The 25557-nt window shown below is 36.3% G+C and overlaps 1 protein-coding gene across 8 annotated transcripts in view; it reads left to right on the top strand.

Moving 5' to 3' along the window:
- myo6.L (myosin VI L homeolog) overlaps window positions 1–22220 on the top strand; it is a 120186-nt gene extending 97966 nt beyond the window's left edge. For 4 of the 8 annotated variants that reach the window (XM_041563109.1, XM_041563110.1, XM_041563108.1 and 1 more), the window contains 8 exons: window positions 625–666; window positions 1060–1089; window positions 4379–4417; window positions 6882–6985; window positions 12546–12677; window positions 13824–13850; window positions 19305–19523; window positions 21778–22220. In XM_041563109.1, the coding sequence (XP_041419043.1) occupies window positions 625–666; window positions 1060–1089; window positions 4379–4417; window positions 6882–6985; window positions 12546–12677; window positions 13824–13850; window positions 19305–19523; window positions 21778–21977 (793 nt within the window). In that variant the 3' untranslated portion in view covers window positions 21978–22220. The remainder of the gene's footprint in view (window positions 1–624; window positions 667–1059; window positions 1090–4378; window positions 4418–6881; window positions 6986–12545; window positions 12678–13823; window positions 13851–19304; window positions 19524–21777) is intronic. The other 4 variants (XM_041563112.1, XM_018240593.2, XM_041563113.1 and 1 more) reach the window with 4 other exon arrangements.
- The last annotated feature ends 3337 nt before the right edge of the window (window positions 22221–25557 follow it).

Raw genomic sequence — 25557 nt, 5'->3', positions numbered from 1 at the left:
TTGCTATGCCGATTCGTTCTCATCGGCTCCTCTTTACAAGTACACTGACAGACAGGACATTAACCTGTGTGCAGAGGAGATTTTGGCCAGTGTTCTGGCTATTATGTTACACATCCAGTCACTCCAGCCTTTATACATTACATTTTTGCCTAACTAACTATATTAGAAACATTTTTATTTTGCACAGCCTGTCCATAATAGGATCCTATAATACAAAAAGAAAACCAATTGCAAATTGTCTGAGAATATCACTCTCTACATCATACTAAAAGTTAATTTAAAGGTAAACAACCCCCTTTCATGGGAATTAGCTTGGCAAGCCAGGATTTGGTTTAGAATATTCCTTTGTCTCCTTTTTATTACAGGTATAGGATCCCTTATCGTACTTGTCTATAAATGAAACCTATTACAATGTTGTAGGATGAGCTCTCATTTTTTTAATGGCGATCATGTTGACTTCTAAATAATATAATGATCCTTTTTTATGGCCAGACATATAGGTCCACAGTTCCTGATCAAGTAGAATGCTATTGACACTGTATTCTAGTACTGATTTATTTATGCATCAGCCTGTATCTAATTTACCCAGCAGAAGAGTATTCATTTTGAACATTTCTTCTACAGCCTTACAGTTGAAGTCGCGCAACCATCTCCAGTTAACTTCAAGTATGACGCATGTCTCCTCTACAAAAATGCATCTTTAAATGTCATTAATTCCAAATTAATTACCCACAACTCAATGCAATCACCAGCCAATCAATGCAACATAGCATGGCATTAGCAATTTAAAAAAAAAAAAAAAAAATTTAAAGCACTGAATATCACTGAAATAATTGTCAAATTAGTTCATTTTCACGATTGGTAATTTTTATTTTAATTAATGAGGTTACCCAGTGGAAGATTAAAGGGAAAACATATATTATCATGCTTTGCCCCAGATCAAACACAGATGATATTATATCCTAAATCAAAGGGAATGGTGTGCATGGTTCAGATTGGGATAAAACTAATTAATGCTGGAACGTTTAAAACTCATTCAGTGTTGCTTTCTGTTTCCAGAGCTGGTCAAGAGAAAACCAAACTGACAATGTATGTTTGAATGTATATGATGTCTTGTATTTGGAGAAAATATTTAGATGAGAACTTATAACAGTTGATAACAGTTTTATCTTGATATTTATACATTATGGACCATGCAATGGATGCATATAGGAAATGTAATTGTGCTGTAGGATTTTATGCTATCACAGGAGTTTATGTCAGACTAGTTTTTATGATTCCCGTGTGCTCATGTAAGCACTATTTCCACATCTGCAGTGTTAAAGTAAAAGAACGGGGAAGCCATTAATGCATTCCACGCAGTTATCTTCATCCTTCTGATGTCGGTATTTGGCTCAGCTGCAATTCCTGATGCCTTTCCAATGATCTGTTAATCTTCAGGAATTGATTATTTTATTTAAATAAATGCCCAGATGTATTTTTTCTTACTGCAACAATAATCCTGTCTACAAAAACAAAAACAAACAGTGGCTCCTTAATTCTGAGACTATGAAGCCAATGGGCTTTGCCAGTCTAAGGGATGAATATCCACCGTAGCTGTAAGGCAATGTTTTCTCTATCCAGACAGAGACAAAATTGCAATGCATCCCTTAATAAACATACCTGCTGGTGTTTTAGGATGCAATAGAGTGTTTACTATGGTGCTTTTTGTGGTTTGCCCAAACAGAATTTCTCTAATGTTGTGTTATCCCTATTTTTGGAGAAATGATATTGCACTTATAGTACAAAAATCTTAAACACATGTTTTTTTTTTAACGGAAAAAAAAGAGCTTAAAACCATCAGAGCAGAGAATCTGAAATTAGCACCTCTAAACTAACGGCAGCATTGGATTTCTGATCCCCATCCCCTACGGAGCTAGACACTTTATAGAAGACATTAAACAGAGCTGCAGTTAAGAGGGTTTTTTTTTTCTTTTGCAAACTAAGGGCTATTTCTATGCCATGAATTCTTTGCTGCCTTTAATTTTTAGATGTCAGCATCACTTTAATAATAGAAGACCAGTTTACCTTTTATGATTCTCATTTCCTTTTACCAATCCCTGCCCACCTGGAGAGCCAACAGCAAACACGTTTTTAGAAAGTGAATGTACTTGTTCAAAGACATGCCTGGTACATACTGTACAGCATGTGAGAGAGGTTTGATTTAAATTTTCCTCAGAAAACAGAATGATTTCCAATTATGTTTCATTTTCTCGTTTCTTGTAACCAGTACAATGAGGTTATAGTGAATTAAGGAGTCTTCACTTCAAAGAAAACTCTTCTTTCCACCTAATATTTGATGGACAGGTCTCAACGCCTAGTTGATTATTCAAGCTTTAGTCAGCAGTACATTTAAACTCCTGTCCTAGATTGTTGCATTTTTTTCAATCAGGGAACAATTCAGACTTTCTAAGTTAGCCATTTCTCTTTGACCATAATTAGACAATTCTGTTTTCTTCATTTAGTTATTAAAGGGGTGGTTCACCTTGAAGTTAACATTTAGTTTGTTATAAAATGTCCAATTATAATCAGCTTTTCAGTTGATCTTATTTTTTTTATATTTCTTTAATTATTTTCCTTTTTCTTCTTTCCAACTTTCAAATGGGGGAGGCTCACTGACCTCAGCACCCAAAGAGCTATTGCTCTGTGAAACTACAATTTTATTGTTAGTGTTACTTTTTATTACTTATTTCTATTCAGTTCCTCCTCTGATCATTCTCATACTGCAAATTGGCTTAGAATATTGTTTTCAACATCATACTAAAAGTTTACTCAAAGTTGAACAACCCCATTAAAAATTATAAAAAAAAGTAAATGTGTGCCATATGTACTTTTCCCACATTCATTTCATGAAAGTTTTTATGCTGTTCTATATTTATTTATAAAATGAAGACAACCATGAATCTCCTAGTAAATATGTCCCCTTCTCATATACATATTACATATTAACTGTACAGAATCTATCCTCATCTCCAAGCAAACAAAACAATTTAATTTAAATAGTCACACACAAATGCCTCTGTGTTATTAAAGGGGAACTCCGGCTTCCAAACCAAAATTTGATAAACAGGCCCACATAACACTGAAATCCCTAATATACCCATTGCCGGATTCTTCAAAAAGTATGAATAAAAATGCCATTTTCTATGCTGAAATCCAGCTGTTTAACAGTTCGTCTCTTTCTCTCATCTGATCTGGCAGGAAAGGAGGGACTAAAATACTGATATTACAAATTGTAACAACTTCACAGCTTACAGACAGCATGCAGGAACTACATAACCCACAATGCATTGCACTGTGATGTTCTGTTCCTTATTGAAATCACATGTGCAGGGAATTGTGGGGTTTGGAGGATGTAGGCTGAGGACAGATGGCTGTTGATACAAAGTAACAGTAGTCAGCCAGCTCAGCAAAGTAGTTAGACAGATCAGCAGGAGGGCAGGGGGCTAGGCTTAGGGAACTGTTACAAACCATTACAAATCATGAAAAGTCTGCATATTTTTTAATTGATGTATATTGCAAAATTGCTTGAAATTGTGTTTACTTTTCAAAAAGCTCAAGTTATTTTTTTTGGGGGAGTTCCCCTTTAAATATGATGTTTGTGTTAAGGGATTATACCATACATGCTGAAAATGTGTTGTATTTAGTAATGTGCTAGCTTATTCACCAAGTTAATCATGACATAGAAATATCTCTTTAGCCTATATCTTTGGGACTTGAGATAACATGGTTCCAAAGCCCCAAGTCCTGTCTTGTGACAGCCACCATATCATCCCACTTGGCTGGTTAAAAAAGACATGCATATAATATTATGCCCCCATGGTTACAATATGAAAATTATATTGACGGTGTCAAGAAATGTTGCTTTCAGCATGCCCAAATCTGATATAAGTTCTCTCTGGGAAGCACATATTCCTGAACTGTAATTATTTGTTCCTGGGGCGATTAAGTGCACTGAAAAAAATAGAATTTCTATATACAATTTGCATAGTTTAAATCACACGGGTATACTCAATGTATACAGCATCTGTTTAACAATGCAAAAAATCCTAAACTCTGCCAGGTATAGTAATTAGACAGCTGTCACTTTATCTCAAAAAATTTTGAATAATAATAACTCCAAAAGTTGTCTGAAGGCGACTTTTGAGATAATGAGGAATTAGGAAGCATAGGGTCAGAATGTGTCAACCCCTTATCGATTAAGCTAAAATATTGTCAGAATAATCTCAAAACAGGTACTGTTGGGAGGGCAGCGGAATCTACTGATCTATAATTATTTCTGTCTTTTCCCATATATTTTGGTTAACATGAGTTGTATTTATCAACTTTTTTTCTGCAGGGAAGAAATGGCCAAAGAAATGACAGAGATTCTGTCTAGGTGGGTTACAAAAATAAACTAAATCCAATTATATATATACAGGTATATGATCTATTATCCAGAATGCTTGGGACCTGGGGTTTTCTGGATGAGAGATTTTTCTGTATTTTGGATCTCCATTCCTTAAGTCTGCTTAAAAATCATTTAAACATTGAATAAACCCAATAGGGTTTTTTTGCTACCAATATGGATTCATGGAGCTTAGTTAGAATCAAGTATAAGCTACTTATTATTATTATTAATAAATAATAATAATAATATTTGCTTTTAACAGAGTCTGTGGGAGATGGCTTTCCCATACTTTGAAACTTTCTATATAACAGGTTTCCAGATAAGGGATCTTATACCTGTATCGGTAAATTATTTTAAAAATCATCACACTATGATACTTTTTTAATAATTTTTTTTTTAGTTCAATAATTATTTCACTGTATTCTAGACTATGGTAATTTAAATTAGTAATTACCCAATCAAAAATCTAAACTAAACAACAAAACTAGAAATCCAACCATTCAGTAGCAGACACGTTTTTTTTGTTTTGGAAGAATAACGGCAAGAATGCTTATTGTAGTTCCTCTGTTAAACAATCATGAACCACTGCAGTGCAGCAAACGAGACATTTAAATAACCTTGAATAGTGTGATTATAGCAAAAAGAGCTAAAATATACTTAGGTACTCATTGTTCTCTGCAGTAGCAGCCTTTTTCTTAATGGTAAAAAATGTGTGTTTTGATCAACTTAAGATTCCAATTTTAAACTTTATGAAAGAATTTCGTTACACGGTTTATATATTCAAAGCAGGGATACAACAAAATAGGTTTGCAGTATAGTCTAGACCACTGGTCCCCAACCTTTTTTACCTGAGAGCCACATTCAAATGTAAAAAGAGTTGGGGAGCAACACAAGCATGAAAAAGTCCCTTGGGGTGCTAAATAAGGGCTGTAATTGGCTATTTGGTAGCCCCTATGCGGACTGGCAGACTACAAGAGGCTCTACTTGGCACTATACTTAGTTTTTATGCAATTTAAACTTTCTTCCAAGCCTGGAATTCAAAAATAAGCACCTGCTTTGAGGACACCTAGAGCAATATCCAAGAGATTGGAGAGCAACATGTTGCTCACGAGCTACTGGTTGGGGACCACTGGTCTAGACCCACACCCCACATTTTTACCCACTTGGACCTGCTATCCTATCCGCAACTGGGTTATCCACAACCCGATCCACGACCCACCTACCGCCATTAAACAGGAAGTTTAAAACGATGTGTTAATGAGTAAAGTTTGTTATAGGTAAGACCCCCAACTTGAACCGCAGACCAACCAGTTGCATTGACACCCACATCTGGAAGTCCTACCACAACCAGTAGGTTACCTGTTTTATTTGCAAGTGGGTACTGGTTTGTCTAAATTATTAGTGTTTGATGAAAGTTGGCCAAATTTCAACCCAAATCTGCCCTTCCGGTGCTCAATCTATGGGTCACAGAGGGTTTTGAGTCAAATCCGCACATCACTATCAATGACACTTCCCCCCCCCTAGAGCTGCTTTAGAAAGGTGAAAATTGTAACTTTCCACTTCAATATTAGAAAAACAGTCACAAATAGAAAGTGTTTTTTAAAAAGTATTTCTCTCTGGTGAACTATCTAATATTCAACAGAACTGAAAAAGGTGTTGGAAGGTGTTGGCATGGTACAAGTACTTAATATATAAACGAGTACAACATTAAGGCTATTAGCATGCAATCCACCTAACAATTGCATCTTGTCCCTACCAGAGTATCCAGGGCCATGTGTGGTGCTTTGTGCTTTTTGTTGCACTATGCACCTTTCATAAGTAGAGAAAACCTCTTGTATCAGTGGCGTAACTAGATATTACTGGGCCCCACAGCAAATTATTTTTCAGGCCCCCAATATGTTTAGAGGTTGACTTGTTTCTCCAATATTTATTGAAATTGTATATGAATTAGGGCCTCATGGGGCCCCTATACCTCCTGGGCCCCCCTGCAGCCGCAGGGTCTGCTTCCTCTATAGTTACGCCCCTGTCTTGTGTATTAAACTGGAAAAATATAAACTTTTAACACAAAGAGAACCCTGCATTACCATGTATTTAATGTACAAAGAATCAGCCAGAAGAAAATTACATTTTATATTGCCATTTCTATGTGCATTTTTGGCTTTTGTTGCTGTGCTAGGTATATCACTACTGGAGATCATAGAGGTCTTAATATTCTTCAAATTTAGCTGTGGATGGGCAAAATCATTATGTCAGCGAATGAGTTTTTATTACATTTTCTAGACAAAACTCAGCGATAACCCTTCTGTTTCTTTATGAGAGTATTTTTTAGTCTAGTTGCAGACTGAACAAGGATTTAAAGTTGTTTTTCCCCTTCAAGTGTCATTATTTCCCTTGGTACTTATTGGTATTCAGCGACTTGTACAAAATAATAACTATTGTTTCACTATTTTAGGGGTGGGCAAGTCCAAGCTACAAAATCTGCTGCATCTGTCAAAAAACAAGATTTAAGCAAGTGGAAATATGCAGAGCTACGAGATGCAATCAATACTTCATGCGGTAAGCTAACTGACTGCAAAGCAGCTTATTCCATTCAGGGATATAATTTTAACATTGTAAATGGCAATTTCTTAAAAGGCATTTAAATGACCAATATGTGGTTTTAGGAAAGAGAATGCAGAAATAATACTGTACATGCTGCACTCTTAGTCCCCTACTTCTGCTTTTGTGATAGATGCCCATAAGATCACCAATTGGTTCTATGTGCTATCCTGTAGTATGCTGAACAGTTCCCCAGTTCCCCAGCAGTACATTTAACTTGTTGTTATTGCTCGGAACCTGTGGATTTCCAGATAAACATTAAATCAACCCAATAGGATTTTCCTCCAATAAGGATTAATTATATCTTAGTTTGGATAAAGTACAAGAAACTATTACAAAAAAAAAAAAAGAAATCGTTTTAAAGATTTCAATTATTTGATTAAAATGGAGTCTAAAGGAGATGGCCTTCAGGTAATTTGGGGCTTTCTGGATAACAGATCCCATACCTGTACCAGGAAGTTGTCAATCAAAGTCAATCAAAATGATATCTTATCAAAGAAATATATTTCTTTCACTTGCCAGCAATGAGAATACCCCAATGTTTCGGCACAGTAGCCTTTGTTAAAGGACAAGGAAAGTTAAAGTAAAGAAGTAGGCTAGAAATTTTGTACATGTGTTTTGGGCTTCAGTACCAACCCAAGGCAACCACAGCCCTTTAGCAGGGATGATCTGTGCCTCCAAAGATGCCCCAGTAGCTCCCCATCTTCTTTTCTGCTGATTCACTGCACATGCTCTGTGCTGCTGTCACTTACTGAGCTTAGGGACCAACTCACAATATACAGTACACATACAATATAAATGTCCCTATATAAGGCTGATTAGTAATTTATACAGATAATTACTACCTGGCAGCTCATAAACCAGTGCAACTAGCATCAGAGTTTAATAATCAGCTCTGTAGCATCAGCTTATATTACAGGCCAACTTCATTTTCTGCTTGATAATTTACGACGACCCCTAAGCTTAGTTTCTCAACAGCTGCTCAGAGCCCACTGAGCAGACACTTTCCAAGATGGAGACCCCCTGTGACAAGTTTGAAGTCCTGGATCATTGCTGCTATTGAGAAGCTGAAACTTTAGGCTGGTGCAATAAATTCAGTATATAAAACATGGCAGTTTTAGCCATATTAATTTTTATGATTTAGTTCTCCTTTAAGGGGGGTTCTACAGGAAGTTGTGTCAGTACCCCTTCCATAGGTTGCCAACCTATCAACCCTGGCACTGCCATCATTATCCATATAAAACAAAACTGCCTCCATGTCCCTCCCATGTATTGCTTTCTTTCTGTATTTTTTTCTACATCTCACACATGATCCCAGTGCCTAGCAGCTTAACCTTTGAAAGTCAAGTGAAAGTGAAACGTATCTACCCTGAGTCCTATATGTGAAATCATACAGTAGGCAATATACAGTATGCCCTCTGCTATGCAGGTGGACAAATGGAGTGAATATTTGTTTATATGGATGAATGGGTTCTTAGTATTTAAATCAACATTTGGGGAATAAATACCTGCTCTTGAAACTTTTGACAGTGATAGCGGTTATCTTTCTTTACTTGTCTGTCTTTGTGCTTGTGTTCTATTTCATGGACAGCCACAATTTCTCATAACAACACTTGGGAGATCAGAGTGATGTTGAAAGATTTCAGCGTTTCCCAGTACTAATACCCAGATATAAGGAAATTATTTCCATATCTCCTTGCGTTACCACTCACAACAACACCTAACATTTTAGAATTTGTATGTAGCAGTTCGAACATGGATACTGCATACTGTCTATGCATTTTCATATATTTTCTTATGCAGCCTCCAAAAAAAATTTTATACCCTTGTGCTTTAACACATCATAGGCAGTTTTTCTAAATTCTCCCTTTGATTTAGGAGATCAACCTTCTTTGTGATCCAAAATGTTGCCACATGGGTGAAACTTGTAGGAACCTTTAAATAGTCAGCTTCTTTTTTTATCAAATAACTTCTGCTTCCTGACATGCCATAAGAGACTTTCCTGTCTCGTTTTATTTTGAAATGGACTGAAATTGCTTCTATGTGACTTTTCAAGGTAAGACTAGAGCTTCTAATGGTGTATTAAAAAGGATGAAAGGCTGAAACCTTGGACAGAAAAGTCAATTACATCTTTAAAGAGAATGATTTAGAAACGTGGATGCGACCTAGTTTTTAGGATGAGTTTTTCAGCAAAGCATATTTAATAATAGAAGTCCTCAGTATGTTGCTTTTGCTACAAGCTGTTTATGTATCGATTTGCTGGATTTAATTATTAGTTCATTATGGCTCTGTTTCTGAATTTTTCACAGTAATTATGTCATCTTGAAAGGCGAATAACATGGGGCTAGGATTTTTTCCTCTTTTTTTTTTTTAAGATGCAATGGAGATAAAATATGGTCAAAGATAAACACAAAATTTAATTTACAGTCATATGAAAAAGTTTGGGAACCGCTCTTAATTCTTTGGAGTTTTGTTTATCATTGGCTGAGCTCTCAAAGTAGCAACTTCCTTTTAATATATAACATGCCTTATGGAAACCGTAGTGTTTCAGCAGTGACATAAAGTTTATTGGATTAACAGAAAATATGCAATATGCAATATAACAAAATTAGACAGGTACAGTACATAGAGATATAGAGAACTTTCATTTGAAGCAACGTAGAGGGTTCTTCACAGTCAGGACAGTGAGGTTGTGAAATGCACTGCCGGGTGATGTTGTAATGGCTGATTCAGTTAATGCCTTTAAGAATGGCTTGGATGATTTTTTGGACAGACATGATATTAAAGGCTATTGTGATACTAAACTCTATAGTTAATATAGGTATGGGTATATCGAATTTTAATTTAAAGTAGGGAGGGGTGTGTGTATGGATGCTGGGTTTTCATTTGGAGGGGTTGAACTTGATGGACTTTGTCTTTTTTCAACCCAATTTAACTATGTAACTAACTATGTAACTATATTACATCAATACTTAGTTGAGTCTTCTTTTGCAAATGTAACAGCCTCTAGACGCCTCCTATAGCTTTTGATGAGTGTCTGGATTCTGGATGGTGGTATTTTTGACTATTCTTCCATACAAAATCTCTCCAGTTCAGTTAAATTTGATGACTGCTGAGCATGGACAGCCTGCTTCAAATCATCCCATAGATTTTTGATGATATTCAAATCGGGGGACTGTGATGGCCATTCCTGAATATTGTACTTCTCCCTCTGCATAAATGCCTTTGTAGATTTCTAAGTGTGTTTAGTGTCATTGTCTTGTTGGAATATCCAACCCCATTGTAACGTCAACTTTGTGACTGATGCTTGAACATTATCCAGAAGAATTTGTTGATATTGGGTTGAATTCATCCGACCCTTGAATTTAACAAGGGCCCCAGTCCCTGGACTAGCCACACAGCCCCACAGCATGATTGAACCACCATTTGACCGTAGGTAGCAGGTGTTTTTCTTGGAATGTGGTGTTCTTCTTCCGCCATGCAAAGCGCTTTTGTTATGACCAAATAACTTGATTTTTGTCTCATCATCCAAAGTACTTTGTTCCAAAATGACTGTGACTTGTCTAAATGAGCTTTTGCCTACAACAAGCGACTGTGTATGGTGTGAGTGCAGTAAGGGCTTCTTTCTCATCACCCTGCCATACAAATGTTCTTTGTGCTAATTGCGCTGAATTGTAGAACGATGTACATATACACAATCTGCAGCAAGATGCTCTTGCAGGTCTTTGGAGGTGATCTTTGGGGTTTCATATGCTGCTCCTGTATATTTCTTGGCCTGCCAGACCTGGGTTTTACAGCCTGTGACCTTCCATTTCCTGATTACTTTTTTTACTGACAGTTTAAACCTCTGAGATAGCGTTTTGTTGCCTTCCCCTAAACCATAATACTGAACAATCTTCGTTTTCAAATCTTAAGACAGTTGCTTTGAGGATCCCATGCTGTCACTCTTCAGAGGAGAGTCAAACAGAATGACAACTTGCAATTGGCCACCTTAAATACCTTTCTCATGATTGGACACACCTTAATGAGCTAATCCAACCAATTTGGTATTGCCAGTAATCAGTATTGAGCAGTTACATGCATTAGCAAAATTACAAGGATACCCAAATTTTTGTACAGCCAGTTTTTCACATTTGATTTAATTTCATACAACTGAATACTGCTTCACTAAAAACCTTTGTTCAGAAAACACCCCAGTACTCAGATGTTCCTGGGAAATGAAAGACATACCACTGTTATCTTTTTTGTTGAAATTGGAGTAACTATTATGCAGGCTGAGAGGGGTTCTCAAACTTTTTCATATGATTGTAGATGTAATTTAACATTTGCTTACTGCAACCAACTGGATATTACTTTTTATTATTCAAAATATACAGAATTTGCCCAGTAGAAACCATCTTTTAAGTACTGATTTTTGGCTGCAGGATGAGAACATATGAATACTTAGTCTTAGCCTTAGCTTTATTTTATAGCTGTACTAGAGCCTCAGCAACAATATGTAATATTTAGTACCAGCTCAGGGAAAAATTGCTTCACTTATATTTTGGAAAACAAAATGCTAAGGTGATTTTTTTTTCTCTGAGCTTGCAGAATGTGTTTGTTTCTCATTTCTCTTGGTGCTAAAATCTAATTCCTTCTTTTCTAAGCGCAGCAGTGCTGTTATGCTTTATGAAAATTCTTGTTATCTTTATTAGAGAGTATTCTGGCAGAGTTGCCATGGGACTTTTTCTGAAATGGGTTATTTACAACACCGAAGGCTTTAGAACCCTTTAATAGGATTAATAGCAGAGTGAAACAAACACATAAGCTTTACAGTGTCATTTTATGAAAAGTAGGTATCAATAGACTACCGAGCACTCATTTAGAAAAGAAAAAACCTGAATAATAAAGTCAGATTAGCAACTCTAATAACAGTGAAAAATTATGTTTGCCATTTTAATTCCAATGAATAGATGCAGACATTCTAAAGAGAATAAAGAAGGGATATATATATATATATATATATATATATATATATATATATATATATATATATATACAGTATATATATATATATATATATATATGTGTGTGTGTATTTATATAAATCCAAAATAAAGGTGCACACGGGGAACCTTTTAATGTATTAAATAAGCTTATGGATTTTTAATTACTTTTTAAAGGTTCCCCGTGTGCACTTTTATTTTGGATTTTTGTAAAATGTTACAATAGGTAGCACTGGGGTCAATTTATTGTTGGCCACGGTGTGCTGAACATACTAACATTCTAAAGAAAATGAAGAAGGGTTTTATATATTATACTGGTAAGGGATCCCTTATCCAGAAACACATTATCCATAAAGTTCTCCAGGTCCTAAGCATTCCAGAAAAAAGATACTATACCTGTATATGAATTTGCATCACTGTGTTTGAGGCTCTTTGTTATGAAATATGTAAAGTCACTGTCGAGAACATGAACCCTCTCCTCCTCTGATAGACTCACTGACACGACTACTTTTCCTTCTAAACTAAATGTACAGATATTGAACTCCTGGCAGCATGTAGAGAAGAGTTCCACAGGAGACTGAAGGTTTATCATGCTTGGAAATCCAAGAACAAGAAAAGGAATGAAGAGACAGAACAGCGTGCCCCCAAATCTGTCACTGACTATGGTAAGTAAAATGTCGAAATACAAGGAGTCCCTGAATAAGAAGGGAGTCAACATGACATTTATCGTTTAATGTATTTTCAGGATTCTAGTTTGAAATGCTACACTGTTATTAACATCTCTCTGAGGCTCATAGGCACAGTTATGATTTCTAATTTTTGTTATCACACACTGTCACTCAAAGCTCAGTACTTGTATCCGGATTCTAAAACTTCTTTCCCTCTAATACTGCTTCTTGCTAGATTACTGGAGAGTTCTCTTTTGCTTGAGACACCTAATTCTCTGTACTTTTGTGCTAAATAAGAAAATATAAAGGAATGCTGTTCGTTCCATTCTTGAACTGTCTTCTCTGCCTTTAGAATCCAATACGAGTTCTATAATATAAGGTGCAATGTTTGTTACAGATCTTATATCCCGTAGCAACCAATCAGCAAGTAGCATTTACTGGTCACCTGTTTAAAAGCCATCGTCTTATTAGTTGCTATGGCTGCACCTGTTCAAACGTAGTGCCTTTTATTACATATGGGGCAGTTCTTATAATTACTCCATACAGCCCCATGTTGTTTGATAATCTCCTTTTATTCCTGCTGGAAGCCAAATCATCATTAAACCAGGTATTGAATGGGATGTAAGAATTATCAGAAGCTTTTAAGATGCTTCACAGACTAATATATAAATTGTCATAGAGGAATTTTATATAATGTTATTATCTTTTTTTTTGGGAATGTCATGTCTAGAGACTGTTCATATAATCTGCCATTCTTCCCCCTTCTCTATCTGCATCATTATAAAAGTCTACTCCATTGCCTCTGCAAGGTCACATATAATTAAGTGCTAGATACTACTGTTATTCAGAACAAAACGTCAGACCTATTCAGGCTATGTACTGTATTATCCTTGTTAATTAAACATATCTTTTTTAATATGTATATAAAATACCAGTGAAATATAATGACTGCTTTGCTCGTTCTTTTTCTAACATATTAAAGAAAAGGAAGCCATTGCTGCTGGCACCTGTGCTGCCTAAATACAGAGAACATTCCTTCATTTTAATTTCCCAGCAACCAAAATCCATTAACAGGCCTGATCTTGATAATTCATGTAACTGACTGCATGTGCATGTTTCAATATCAACAATGTTTGTTTTCAGATTTTGCTCCATTCATGAACAACACACGTAAGTGCCGACTTGGTAAAGGAACTAACGTACTGGAAGTGGGGGATCATGGCCGAGCTGCTACTAACCCGTTCTATTTTGCTACAGTTATGTAAAAACACATAAACAAATCTGTCAGAACTCTTTCACTATATTTGTCAAAAGCCTAATTATTGCAGCAAAGTAATATATCAACGCTGTTTTCTACTGAGTGGTACCATCCGTACCAGCTATTACAGCTCTACAGTATGTGAATGATGGCAGCGCTTCTGCTGAACTATTTACCGGTAACTCTGACAAGCAGATATGACTGCTTGTGCATACAGTAGCGTGAGGAGCTGTAATGTATTGTCAGGTGGGTGCTTAGAAGGGATGTCATTTATACTGATCCCTTGACACACAACTCATACTAATGGAGTGCTCACAGTTTTTTTTATCCCATGTGAAACATAACTGTAGCAAAGAGCTTAATAATCTGAAGAGAGAAAAATGGTGTTGGATACATAAACATTCATAAGGGTTAGAACATAAAGATTTACCATAGCTGGTGTCATTGCAAGGGCATTAAAATGCATCTGATGACATGCTTAAAAAAACATTGTTGCTAATATATGTATGAAATATACTGGCTGAAGTGATAATATGGCATTGCCTTTAATTACCTCTGTGCTTTAATAAGACCAGCCTTAGCAAAGTTTGGCAACAAACATCCCTTTGTTGTCTTTTTTTTTTTATTTCGCTGGAAAGAATTAGTTTAAAGAGATACTGACACTTGAAATTGAACCTTTTTTTATATCTACCATAAAATTTACTTTGCATGCTTCTTATAATTTTGCCATAAAGTATTTGCCCAATGCTTTTACATTACTATCTGACTCCCTGTGATTGCCTATGAGGGGGCTGCCAGGAGTCCGTTAGCATTAGAAACTTTAACTGACAGACTGAGATGGGACAGTCAGGTTGGCAAAACAGTCAGGTTTAGAAGCTTCAACTAACACTTACTTACAAAAACAAACCTCTCAGCAAAAAACAATCAGCATGACCTATAAGTAACTTTTAATGTTTATTTAATGGTTATATAATAAAAGGCACTAAGTTTGCACAGGAGCAGTAACCTGTAGTAACCAATCAGCAGATAGCATATACTGGTGTGAGCTATGAGTTACTACAACTGGGCAACCTTTTATTACATATGGGTGTTTATGTGCAGTAAATGAAACTGTGCGGCCACTTTGTACAGCCGCACAAGAGATGCACAGTCTAGTAAAGCTTTATCCACATTGTATTTACTGTTTTACTAGTGTGTGTGTCTGTATCAAAAGCTGAACTTGAATATCCTTAACTGAAGCCAGTAACAGTACATTATTGGCTAGTGTAAAATTCAGGCACAATGTTTATTTAAGCAATGTTCACACATTCTTACTTAAAAATCTAATCAGTAGGGACTTTTCAGTATGCATTCTAACTCTAGTGGTGGATGGGGAGTTCTGTGTATGAAAATGGTGTCGGTATCCATTGATTTTACCATAGCTGAAGACCTTGGATGAAAGTGGGAGAAAGGGATTAGCACTCAAAGCCCTGTATTTTATCAGTGGAGTCTAGTCCAAATTGGAGTATGTAGAAACCTTTCTCATGGTGAAGGGACTTCCATGACTCAACGTACTCCCAAGTGTTGCTGCAAACCCTGTGCTTTAACCACTTGGTGTCGTGCCATATTTCCATTGAGCTTTGTTGGTATTTTGACAGATACACTTTTTAAAGCAATGATACTTTCTGGAGATACAGATTGGAGTAAGGAGCTCATACTTTTATTATTTTTCTCCAAACATTTGGTTGTACTCAATAAATCCTTCTTCCTCTATGTGTCACTCAGAGCACCCAGTGGGCTATTGATTGAGGGTGCACCCCCGCATTCATAGCTTTTCACTTTTTTTAATACTTAAAAGAATCAGCATTGCGTTAAAATACTTTTATGTCTCTATGACTTAGTCCCATGCTAGATGAGCCTTAGCAACTGTATTGTGTTCTAGAAATAGACTTGTCTGAATTATTTGGTGACAAAGTTGAAATCTGAAAAGATAGAAGGAGTCTAGAATTCTAAAGAGAAATGCGTCTCTGGTTTCACTGTGACAGATCCATTTCATGCGCAGCGTGACTCACATTACATTGTATTCTGCCCTGACATGTCAATCTACTGTATTTAAAAAAAATCTCCATTAGTGGCAAAAATTTATTTAGTGTAACTATTAATATAGTGGTGGGATGCTACAGCATTGTTTTGGGCTTTGTTTTTTCCAAGGAAATATTTTTGATTTCATGTTTTATGGTTTGTTATTTATTTCTATGGCTTTCCTTTGCTTATGTGGAACTCAAGTCTTGCCCACCTGTATTTAAGGATTATTCTAAGTCAAATATAAAACCTAGACCTTTGTGCTACCTTACACTTCCCCTTTTTTCTAGAGCTTTTGTGGAGCCATATTTAATGCTGGCCCCTGACTTAATTTTCCTGCACAAGAAGTACTTGAAATTGCCAGCATCCCCCTGTCCTTTACTCCTAAGTTGAATGTATTTAGAATATTTCTAAGGTGTTTTTTACGTAGAGTGAAATATGTTGATCCCAGTTAACCCAGTGTTCTCCAGGTTATCCTCCAGATTTTTCTTCCTTTTTTATGTATGATGAAATGAAAGACAGTCATTACTGTTGTATTATGATAATATATTGGAATATCAATATGATTTACAAATGTTCTTGTGCCAAATGCTGTTAAAAAAAAGAGAGAGAAAACTTACCAAAATTGCTGAAAGGCTTATTCATTGTCTCCTAATACTATAGAAGGAACTATACGCTGTGCTATTGTTCTAGTTATTTTTGTAGTCCTGCTCCTTTGAAAACTTAGTAACACAGTAAGCTAGATGGACACACGTCCATCAAGTTCAACCTTAAGTCTATATATAACCTGTCTAACGTGCTGTTTGATACAGAGGAAGGCAAAAACCCCATTTAAAGCCCCTTCAATTTGCCTCAGAGGGGGAAAATTCCTTCCTGACTCCAAAATCGGACTAGTCCCTGGATCAACTTGTACTATGAGCTATCTCCCATAACCCTGTATTCCCTCACTTGCTAAAAAGCCATCCAACCCCTTCTTAAAGCTATCTAATGTATCAGCCAGTACAACTGATTCAGGGAGAGAATTCCACATCTTCACAGCTCTCACTGTAAAAAACCCCTTCCGAATATTTAGACAGAGCCGCTTTTCTTCTAATCGGAATGGGTGACCTCTTGTCCTTTACCTAATGGTAAATAAAGCATTAGAGAGGTTATTATATGATCCCCTTATATATTTATACATAGTTATCATATCCCCCTTAAGCACCTCTTCTTCAGCATTAACAACCCAAACTTGGCCAGTCTTTCCTCATAGCTAAGATTTTCCATACCTTTTACCAACTTAGTTGCCCTTCTCTGTACCCTCTCTAATACAATAATGTCCTGTTTGAGCACTCGAGAGCAAAACTGTACAGCATATTCTAGATGGGGCCTTACACGTGCTCTATACAGTGGAATAATAATCCCCTCCTCCCTTGGATTTATGCCCCTTTTAATAAAGCTCAAGATCTTGATGCTGCTGACTGGCATTGTTTGCTACAGCCAAGTTTATTAACTGCAAGGACTCCAAGGTCCTTTTCCATAATGGATTTGCCTAGTGCAGTCCCATTAAGGGTATAAGTGGCCTGGATATTTTTACATCCCAGGTGCATGACTTTACGTTCTTCAACATTGAATCTCTTCTGCCACTCAGCTGCCCCTCTTACGTACTGAGAGGCTGTATTACTGTACTGAAGTGTGCCTGTTTTGTTGAGACTTAGGTCTAGGAAATGATATCTAGATACCCAATTTCTATTAGCTAGGAAATGACATTACACTATAAAGAAAGTGTATAGGCTGCCATTGCTTAGATTCAGACAATGCCTAGATAAGCATTTGCATAGTACACCACCTATTTAAAATTTATATATTTAAATACAGTCTCTTGTGACTAGTCTTTGGTTTAAGCAGACTAAGCCGTTGTATAACATGAGAAAAATTCAAAATGGAGATCTGAAGCTGTTAACTGGTTCTGAACACAGTCTGGTATCTATTGGCACAGCCCAGCAAGTATGGTGACATCACTGTAGATTTATTTAAACAGAATTATCTTAATTATTCCTTTAATTAAAAATAAAAAAGAACATAACTATTAGTGAGGAGATGTATTATTGGACAGGGCTTTGTCAATATAGGAACCTGTTTACATCTAAGTTAAAAAGACACACTGTTTACATTGCAACACAACTAACAGGCTATATATTTAAAGGCACTAATGAAAATAGACATGGGGTATGGTCCATTTTTGCAAAAATTTACTTTTATTTGGCTTAATAGTCATTCTGCCTTCAGATATCCTTCAGATTAATAATGAAAGGTGTTGGAGATAGTCTGACTAAAACAATACTAGAACATTGGAAGAGAAAAAAACATTATGAAGGATCGAGCCAGTTTCATAACCATTAACTTGCAATGACGCAGGAGTTCTGTTTTTTCCCAATTCTCTGTTAGAAGACACAATGATGGATAACAAGTTCTTGTAAGACACACTGTACTTTACACTGTAGTATTCCAAAAATGGGAAAATGATGGGTAGAAGAAAGTTCTTTTTATCTCATCCTCTGATGAAAATGTGGGTTTCGCTTGTTGCTTGACACTAAAGAAGTTATAGGTTCCCCTTAACATTCCTGCCTTGTCCCGTCAAGAAACTGAAGTGTACTGTTGTTGGAGTAAACTCCCGTGAGAGTGTGCCACAGATTTCTACATATTAGATAGGGATGAATTGAATAGACAAGTTCATTTAAAATGCCTTTTATCCACGGTAACATTTAAGGAACATTTTCCTCATTAACCTATGTCACCTAATTCATCTGCCTGCTCTTCCTTTCTGACAAGTGTACATGGAGGACCAGGCTGAGAATCTGATACCAAAATCCATCTCTTTATGTAAAGATAGTCTGTATACCCTTTTCCTTCTACTTAATAAGAAATCCTTTCTTAAAAGGCATAATTGTGAACTATATTACTGTAGTTAAAGTAAAGTGAAGCTTCAGCCATTCTAAAAGGTCTGAAAGCTGTAAGAAATGAGCTGCGCCACTATACGTGTTTTATATTATGCCGTAATTTCTGCTGAAGGGAATAATCTAGATACAGTAGGAAAGTGCAGGTCAGAGCCATAATTTAACTATCAATTTGTATGGAGATTATGTTACTTCTCTCAAGTAGCTCTGAATATTTTAGGTTTCGGTGAGTGTGCTTGTTTTTCACCCTAACAAATCAGCAAATCTCTTCAAAAATGGAAACCACTTGATAGAAGGAATTTTTTTTTTTTTTTTTTACTGTCAGATATTCTATCAATTCATAAATTAATTTTTTTCCTCTTGCAATAGCCCAACAGAACCCGGTAGTACAACTTCCTGCTAGGCAACAGGAGATCGAAATGAACAGGCAGCAGCGCTACTTCCGTATTCCCTTTATCCGTCCTGCTGACCAATACAAGGATCCGCAGAACAAGAAGAAAGGGTGGTGGTATGCGCATTTTGATGGTACCTGGATAGCTCGCCAGATGGAACTTCATCCAGACAAGCCTCCAATTTTGCTGGTAGCTGGTAGGTATCATATCTATACATTTATACCAGTACAAACGTGCATTTCTCATTTATAGCTTTTATTACTTATGGAATATCAGTACATCATACCATTAATGTTTGTTACATTTAGGGGGTTATTTATTGAGAATTGAGTTGTGTTTTCTCTCAAAATTCAAGCTTTTTGAGGTTAGTTTCACTAAAAAACGTGAATTATTCGAGATTTATTATGCCCCGAAGTTGCTAAAAGTCCAAATCCGAAAATACTCCAGCTAAAACCTGTCCAGGCCATGTAGAAGTCAATGGCAGAGGTCCCTTTAACCATTTGAAGATGTTTGTTGCCTTCATGATGTTCGGGCGTTTTATGCTGGTTTGCGCTCAAAAACTTGATACATTGGAGGTATTTGAGGTTTTTTAGCTTATAAACTGAATAAATTCGAGGTATTTGAGGGGTCTTAGCGTATAAATTAGAGGTATTTGAGTTTTTTAGCCTATAATCTCGATAAATTCGAACTATTTGAGTTTTCCCCTGATTGCATTCAATTGAGTTTTTTACATTTGGAATTTTTCATAAATAAGCAAACATTCGAATTCTAAGTTTATTCGAAGTAGAAAATCCTTACAAACTCGACCTTTGAAGGAACAGTAACACCAAAAAAGTGTTTTAAAGGACCAGTAACACTAAAAAAAATTTCCCCAAAATTCGTTAGTATAGAACGAAAAATAAACACCAAGGCAAATAAAACTTTTAAATTGCAAAGCCTTTATTAAGAGATAACTTACCAAAACTCCACTTCCTGTCCTCTTCTAAAACGGCGAAAGGGCGACCATCCATGCAGCGGCGTTCAACTTCTCCTCCCTGGCTATTCTAGTGACAGTATGTGAAGAGGAGGCAGTGGTCCGCTCTGCAGCGCTTCCCCTATTCCCAGCAGTCGGACTTTTGCTCCAGCCTTTCCTCCTCCGACGTGGAAGAAGAGGAGGAGGGCAGCCTCTGTTTTTAGAAAAACCGTAGCAGGTTGGCTTGTATAAACAGGGTCATCATTATTTTGCTTTTCCCCCAGTTAAGTTCTTTGTATTTAAAGGAATAGTTCAGTGTGAAAACAAAAACTGTGTAAATAGACAGGCTGTGCAAAATAAAAAATGTTCTAATATAGTTAGTTAGCCAAAAATTTAATGTATAAAGGCTGGAGTGAACAGATGTCTAATAAAACAGCCAGAATCCAACTTCCTGCTTTTCAGCTCTATAACTCTGAGTTAGTCAGCGACTTGAAGGGGGCCACATGGTACATTTCTGTTCAGTGATTTTGTAATTGATCCTCAGCATTCAGCTCAGATTCAAAAGCAACAAGTATGACCCATGTGCCCCCCCCCCCAAGTCTCTGATTGGTTACTGCCTGGTAACCAGGGTAACCAGTCAGTGTAAAACCAAGAGAGCTGAAAAGCAGGAAGTAGTGTTCTGACTGACATAATATACATCAAATCACTCCAGCCTTTATACATTACATTTTTGGCTAACTAACTATATTAGAAACATTTTTTATATTGCACAGCCTATTTACCCAGTTTTTATATTTACACTGAACAATTCCTTTAAGATCATAGTTTTAAATGTGCATGCAGAGGTTCACAGCATTTATAACTGTGCCCCATGTCTAGCAAGCAAATAATATTTGTGTTAGGTTGTGTTAGGTTGCCTAGGTTAGGTTTTTAGAATGAGATCAGGATTAAACGGTTGGTTCACCTTTAGGTTAATTTCATGTATGTTATAGAAAGGCTAATTCTAAGCAACTTTTCAGTTGGCCTTAATTTTTTTCTTTTTTTTAGGGTTTTTGAATTCTTTTTCTGTCTTTCTTCTGACTCTTTCCTGTTTTCAAATGGGGGTCGTTGACTTCATCTATAAAACAAATGCTCTGTAAGGCTACAAATATATTGTTTTTGCTATTTTTATTTCATATCTTTCTATTCAGACCCTCTCCTGGTCTTATCCCAGTCCCTTATTCAAATCAGTGCATGGTTGCTTGGGTAATTTGCACCTTAGTGACTATATTGCTGAAATTGCAAACTGGAGAGCTGCTGAATAAAAAATCACTCGAAAACTACAGATAATAAAAAAATGAGGTGTATAGTTCTCCTTTAAATAAACAGCAAATCCAAAAAGTTTGCTACATGTATAGAAAAGAAGCCCCCTCGTTTTTCATCCTACACATCCATTTGTTTGTACCACACAAAGCACATAGAATAGTTTCAATAATGCAAGGTGTTATGTTGTTTCTAGGGAAAGACGATATGGAGATGTGTGAACTGAATCTTGAAGAAACTGGATTAACAAGAAAAAGGGGCGCTGAGATTTTACCTCGACAATTTGAAGAGATTTGGGAGCGCTGTGGAGGAATTCAGTACCTGAGCAATGCGATTGAAAGTAGACAAGCACGGCCAACATACGCTACAGCAATGCTGCAGAACCTACTGAAATAGTTCTCAATAAATGGATATTAGTTACTATCTTGCAGCTGACAAGAAGGGAATCAGGCCTCTGCAAGAGGAGCTAAACATTCCATGATCTTGTAATAGAGAGTTTTATTATAAAGTGAACAGGTTTCATTAATTGTGGGGCGTCATTAATTTGTATTTTAGATGTTTTACTTTGGTGTCGTAGTAGTTTAAATAGTGAAGTGGCCCTTGCAGGCACTTTTCAGTCCAGTATAGACTGTTTTATTTATGTTGCATCTGAAATCGAGGCCTTACATATAATGCAATTGTTTAGTGTGGTAAGGAATGTTAAAGGCAACACTAAACCATGATGCACTTTCCATGCTACCTGTTGTTCTGAGAGTGCCTTCTGGTTAATACTGTTAGACAGTGCTATTTTAAACATGTCATGTAGGGGGAGGTAATAACAGGGGCAAAGCTAGTAACCCATAACAATGAACCAAATGTTTGCTTTCTAACTGTAATTGCAGAAAGCGGCAATATTTGCTCCAGTAATTATACTCCCCCCATTAATATCTAATCTCTAGTTTTATACTCCATTCTAGCATTTTCTGATTGATAAGCACATCTCTGTTGTGTCAGGAGAAGCAGTCTTTATCAACTGTACAATAACACCGAAACAACTGAAAATCATTAAAGGACCAATAACATCAAAAAACATTTTTAAAAAATTATTATACCACGAAAAAAAGCACCAAGACTAAATAAACTTTAAAATCGCACAGCCTTTATTAATAACTTACCGAAACGCCTCTTGCGCTCCTCTTCAGAAAAGGCGACCCATTGTGCAGCACTCGATTTCTCCTCCCTGCCTTCCTTATAGGAAATAGCCAGGGAGGAGAAATTGAGCGCCCGATGATGGGTCGTCGCCGGATCGCCTTTTCTGAAGAGGAGCAGAAGCGGAGTTTCATAAGTTATTTCTTAATAAAGACTGTGCGATTTTAAAGTTTAATTAGTGTTGGTGGGTTTTTTTTCGTGGTATACTAACAAATTTTTTTTTGATGGTACTGGTCCTTTAACTAATGTATATGGTAACATTCCCTAACTTTTAGACAGGAGTTTTAATTTTAAAGGAAAAATTTAAATGCACGAATATTCCTTGTACTTAGTACATTGTCTTCCTTGTAGGTTAGATCCATGATATCAGTCCTATTTTAAAGGGGAACTATCGTGAAAATGAAAATTGAATAAAAGCTTCATCATAGGGAAATTAGAAACTTTCTAAATACACTCAATTATTCTGCATCATTTCTGAAATAATCAAGTTTATCTTCACTATTCCTCTCTCAGCATCTGTTTCTCTTCATTCTCTCTTCATACAGCAGTTGGGTGTCAGATATTCATTGACAGTTACATCCAATATATCTTATAGGGGGGGTCCTTTCCTAGCAGATGTATTAGAACTCAATCAAATAACTCCTTATAGGTGAAAGGAGCCCTCCCCCTTTAATATATATTGGATGTAACTGTCAATGAATATCTGACACCCAACTGCTAGATGAAGAGAGAATGAAGAGAAACAGATGCTGAGAGAGGAATAGTGAAGATTAACTTGATTATTTCAGAAACGGTAAAGCATTTTTAATTGATTATATTTAGAAAACTTCTTATTTCAGTATGCTGAAACTTATATAAAATGTTCATTTTTGCGATAGTTCCCTTTTAATTGATCATTGAAACCTAACATAACCTACTGTATGATCATCTATAATAGTATACTATGAAAAATAGCACAAATGTGACACAATGTAAACAGGGATATCGACTCATTTATTCAGCATTTTTGACTTGCAATTGAAGTGAGTTTTTTTGAAATGCTTGGATATGATGCTTTTAACTTAATTAATAATGTTTTATTCTCAAATGCTCAGGCAATGATAAAAAGAAGCATCTTATGGTGAGACACCGACACATACTTGTTATTTCAAGAGTTGCCAGTTGTATCAGTGATAACAGTGAGGCCTGATAACATTCCTGACTCAATATGTGTGTGAAGTGTACATTGTCCCATAAAAAGTAAAAGTATATTTAGAGTGTATACATTAGGGTAAATTTATCTACAATCTTAAACTGCACTTTTGCTGTACAATGTTTACAAAGTGCTGTGTACTTGTAACTGATGGAGATAGATCCAGATGGAGTGGTGGGTATTGCAAATGTTTTCATGGAATAAATGACTCCAAATATGTGAAAATCTTTTTGGGTATCTTACAATGGTTCATTCTATCTGAACTCATCGAAATCGAACCCCAAATACATACCAAGAAATCATTTGGAATAGCAAGCCCCCTGTGTGTACATGTATTTGTCATAGCCCAATGTTCATTTATTTGCACCTTAAAAGAAATTGTACAACCTGGTGTTTGTGAGGAAAATGGGACTGAATGCTGTTTCTTTAAGACATTGATGCATGGAGTTCTCTTTACACTATTTTCTCAAAGCCCAACTTTCTCCCTTACAGTAGAGTTCTATAGTTATCTCTTGGTATAACAATACACTTGTTATAATGAACTTCACAAACCTTTCAACCCATTGGCTTATTTAACTGACTAAGTCTTCAGACCAAGGTCTGTGTTTTAATTAGGTTTAAATTGAATGCAACACCATTAACATGTTTACTTTAGAATGTTATTTGCAGCAAGAAACTTAAAGGACATGTAAACCCAACATTCCCCTACCATGTATATAAGTTGGGCACATTTCCCCCACCAAAATGGCATCATTTGTACTGAATATTTCCCCTCCAATCGCCAGCACTGTCACAATAGCAGCTTTCATCTGGCAGCCATTTTCCCTCTGACTCATTAGTGACATTTAAATCTGCAAATAGCACATGTGCTGTAAAGTTCATGCAACTAAAAATGCAGGCATACATAGGCACAACTTACTTTGATAAGTCCTGCTTGGATTAAGCAATGTAATGGTTAAACTCAGGAGAGAAGGTTAGAAGAAAAATAGGGTCAGACAGCTAGAGTTTCTATAGGAACAAGCAATGCTATCTCTTCATTGGCTGATATACTGGAGGGCATGTTTAATAATCTGAGCTGATAAGAACTGAGCATGCTCAGTAGCCAACAACCAAAGTAAATTCCCAAGGGAGGGGCTGAGTGGGTTAGAAGAGGAGAAGGAATCCTAAGTGATTAAGTGGATGCTGCAGCCTCACTATTGACCTTTTAACTACCGTGGTGGGTATTTCACTATGTCAAAGAGGATGTTCACTGATTAATTTTATTTTTTGTGGAGGTTTACATGTCCTTTAATGAATGAATGCAGTTCACTTTGACTTGTCTTTACCACCTCTAAAACAGTACACCCGGGGTGGTCAGTGTACAAATGTTATGAACTGCATTAGCTTATTGATGATATCAACAATGTAGGAGGGAGTGCACTGGTTTACACCTTTAACTATAAAGATCTAGATTTATGTCAAGTGTTGACTTTTTTGCAAGCAAACTCCTCAAAATGTTGGGTAGGTTATTTCGATGTTGGTGGTTGCATCAAATTAGCTCCTTAAGGTTTCCTTTAAAAGTTCTGTGTATGTCACTGTTTCCTGGAGAGCCTTAGT

Source organism: Xenopus laevis, chromosome 5L (assembly GCF_017654675.1).
Source record: "Xenopus laevis strain J_2021 chromosome 5L, Xenopus_laevis_v10.1, whole genome shotgun sequence".
Lineage (NCBI taxonomy): Eukaryota > Metazoa > Chordata > Amphibia > Anura > Pipidae > Xenopus > Xenopus laevis.
This window is presented reverse-complemented; position numbering and strand designations above follow the sequence as displayed.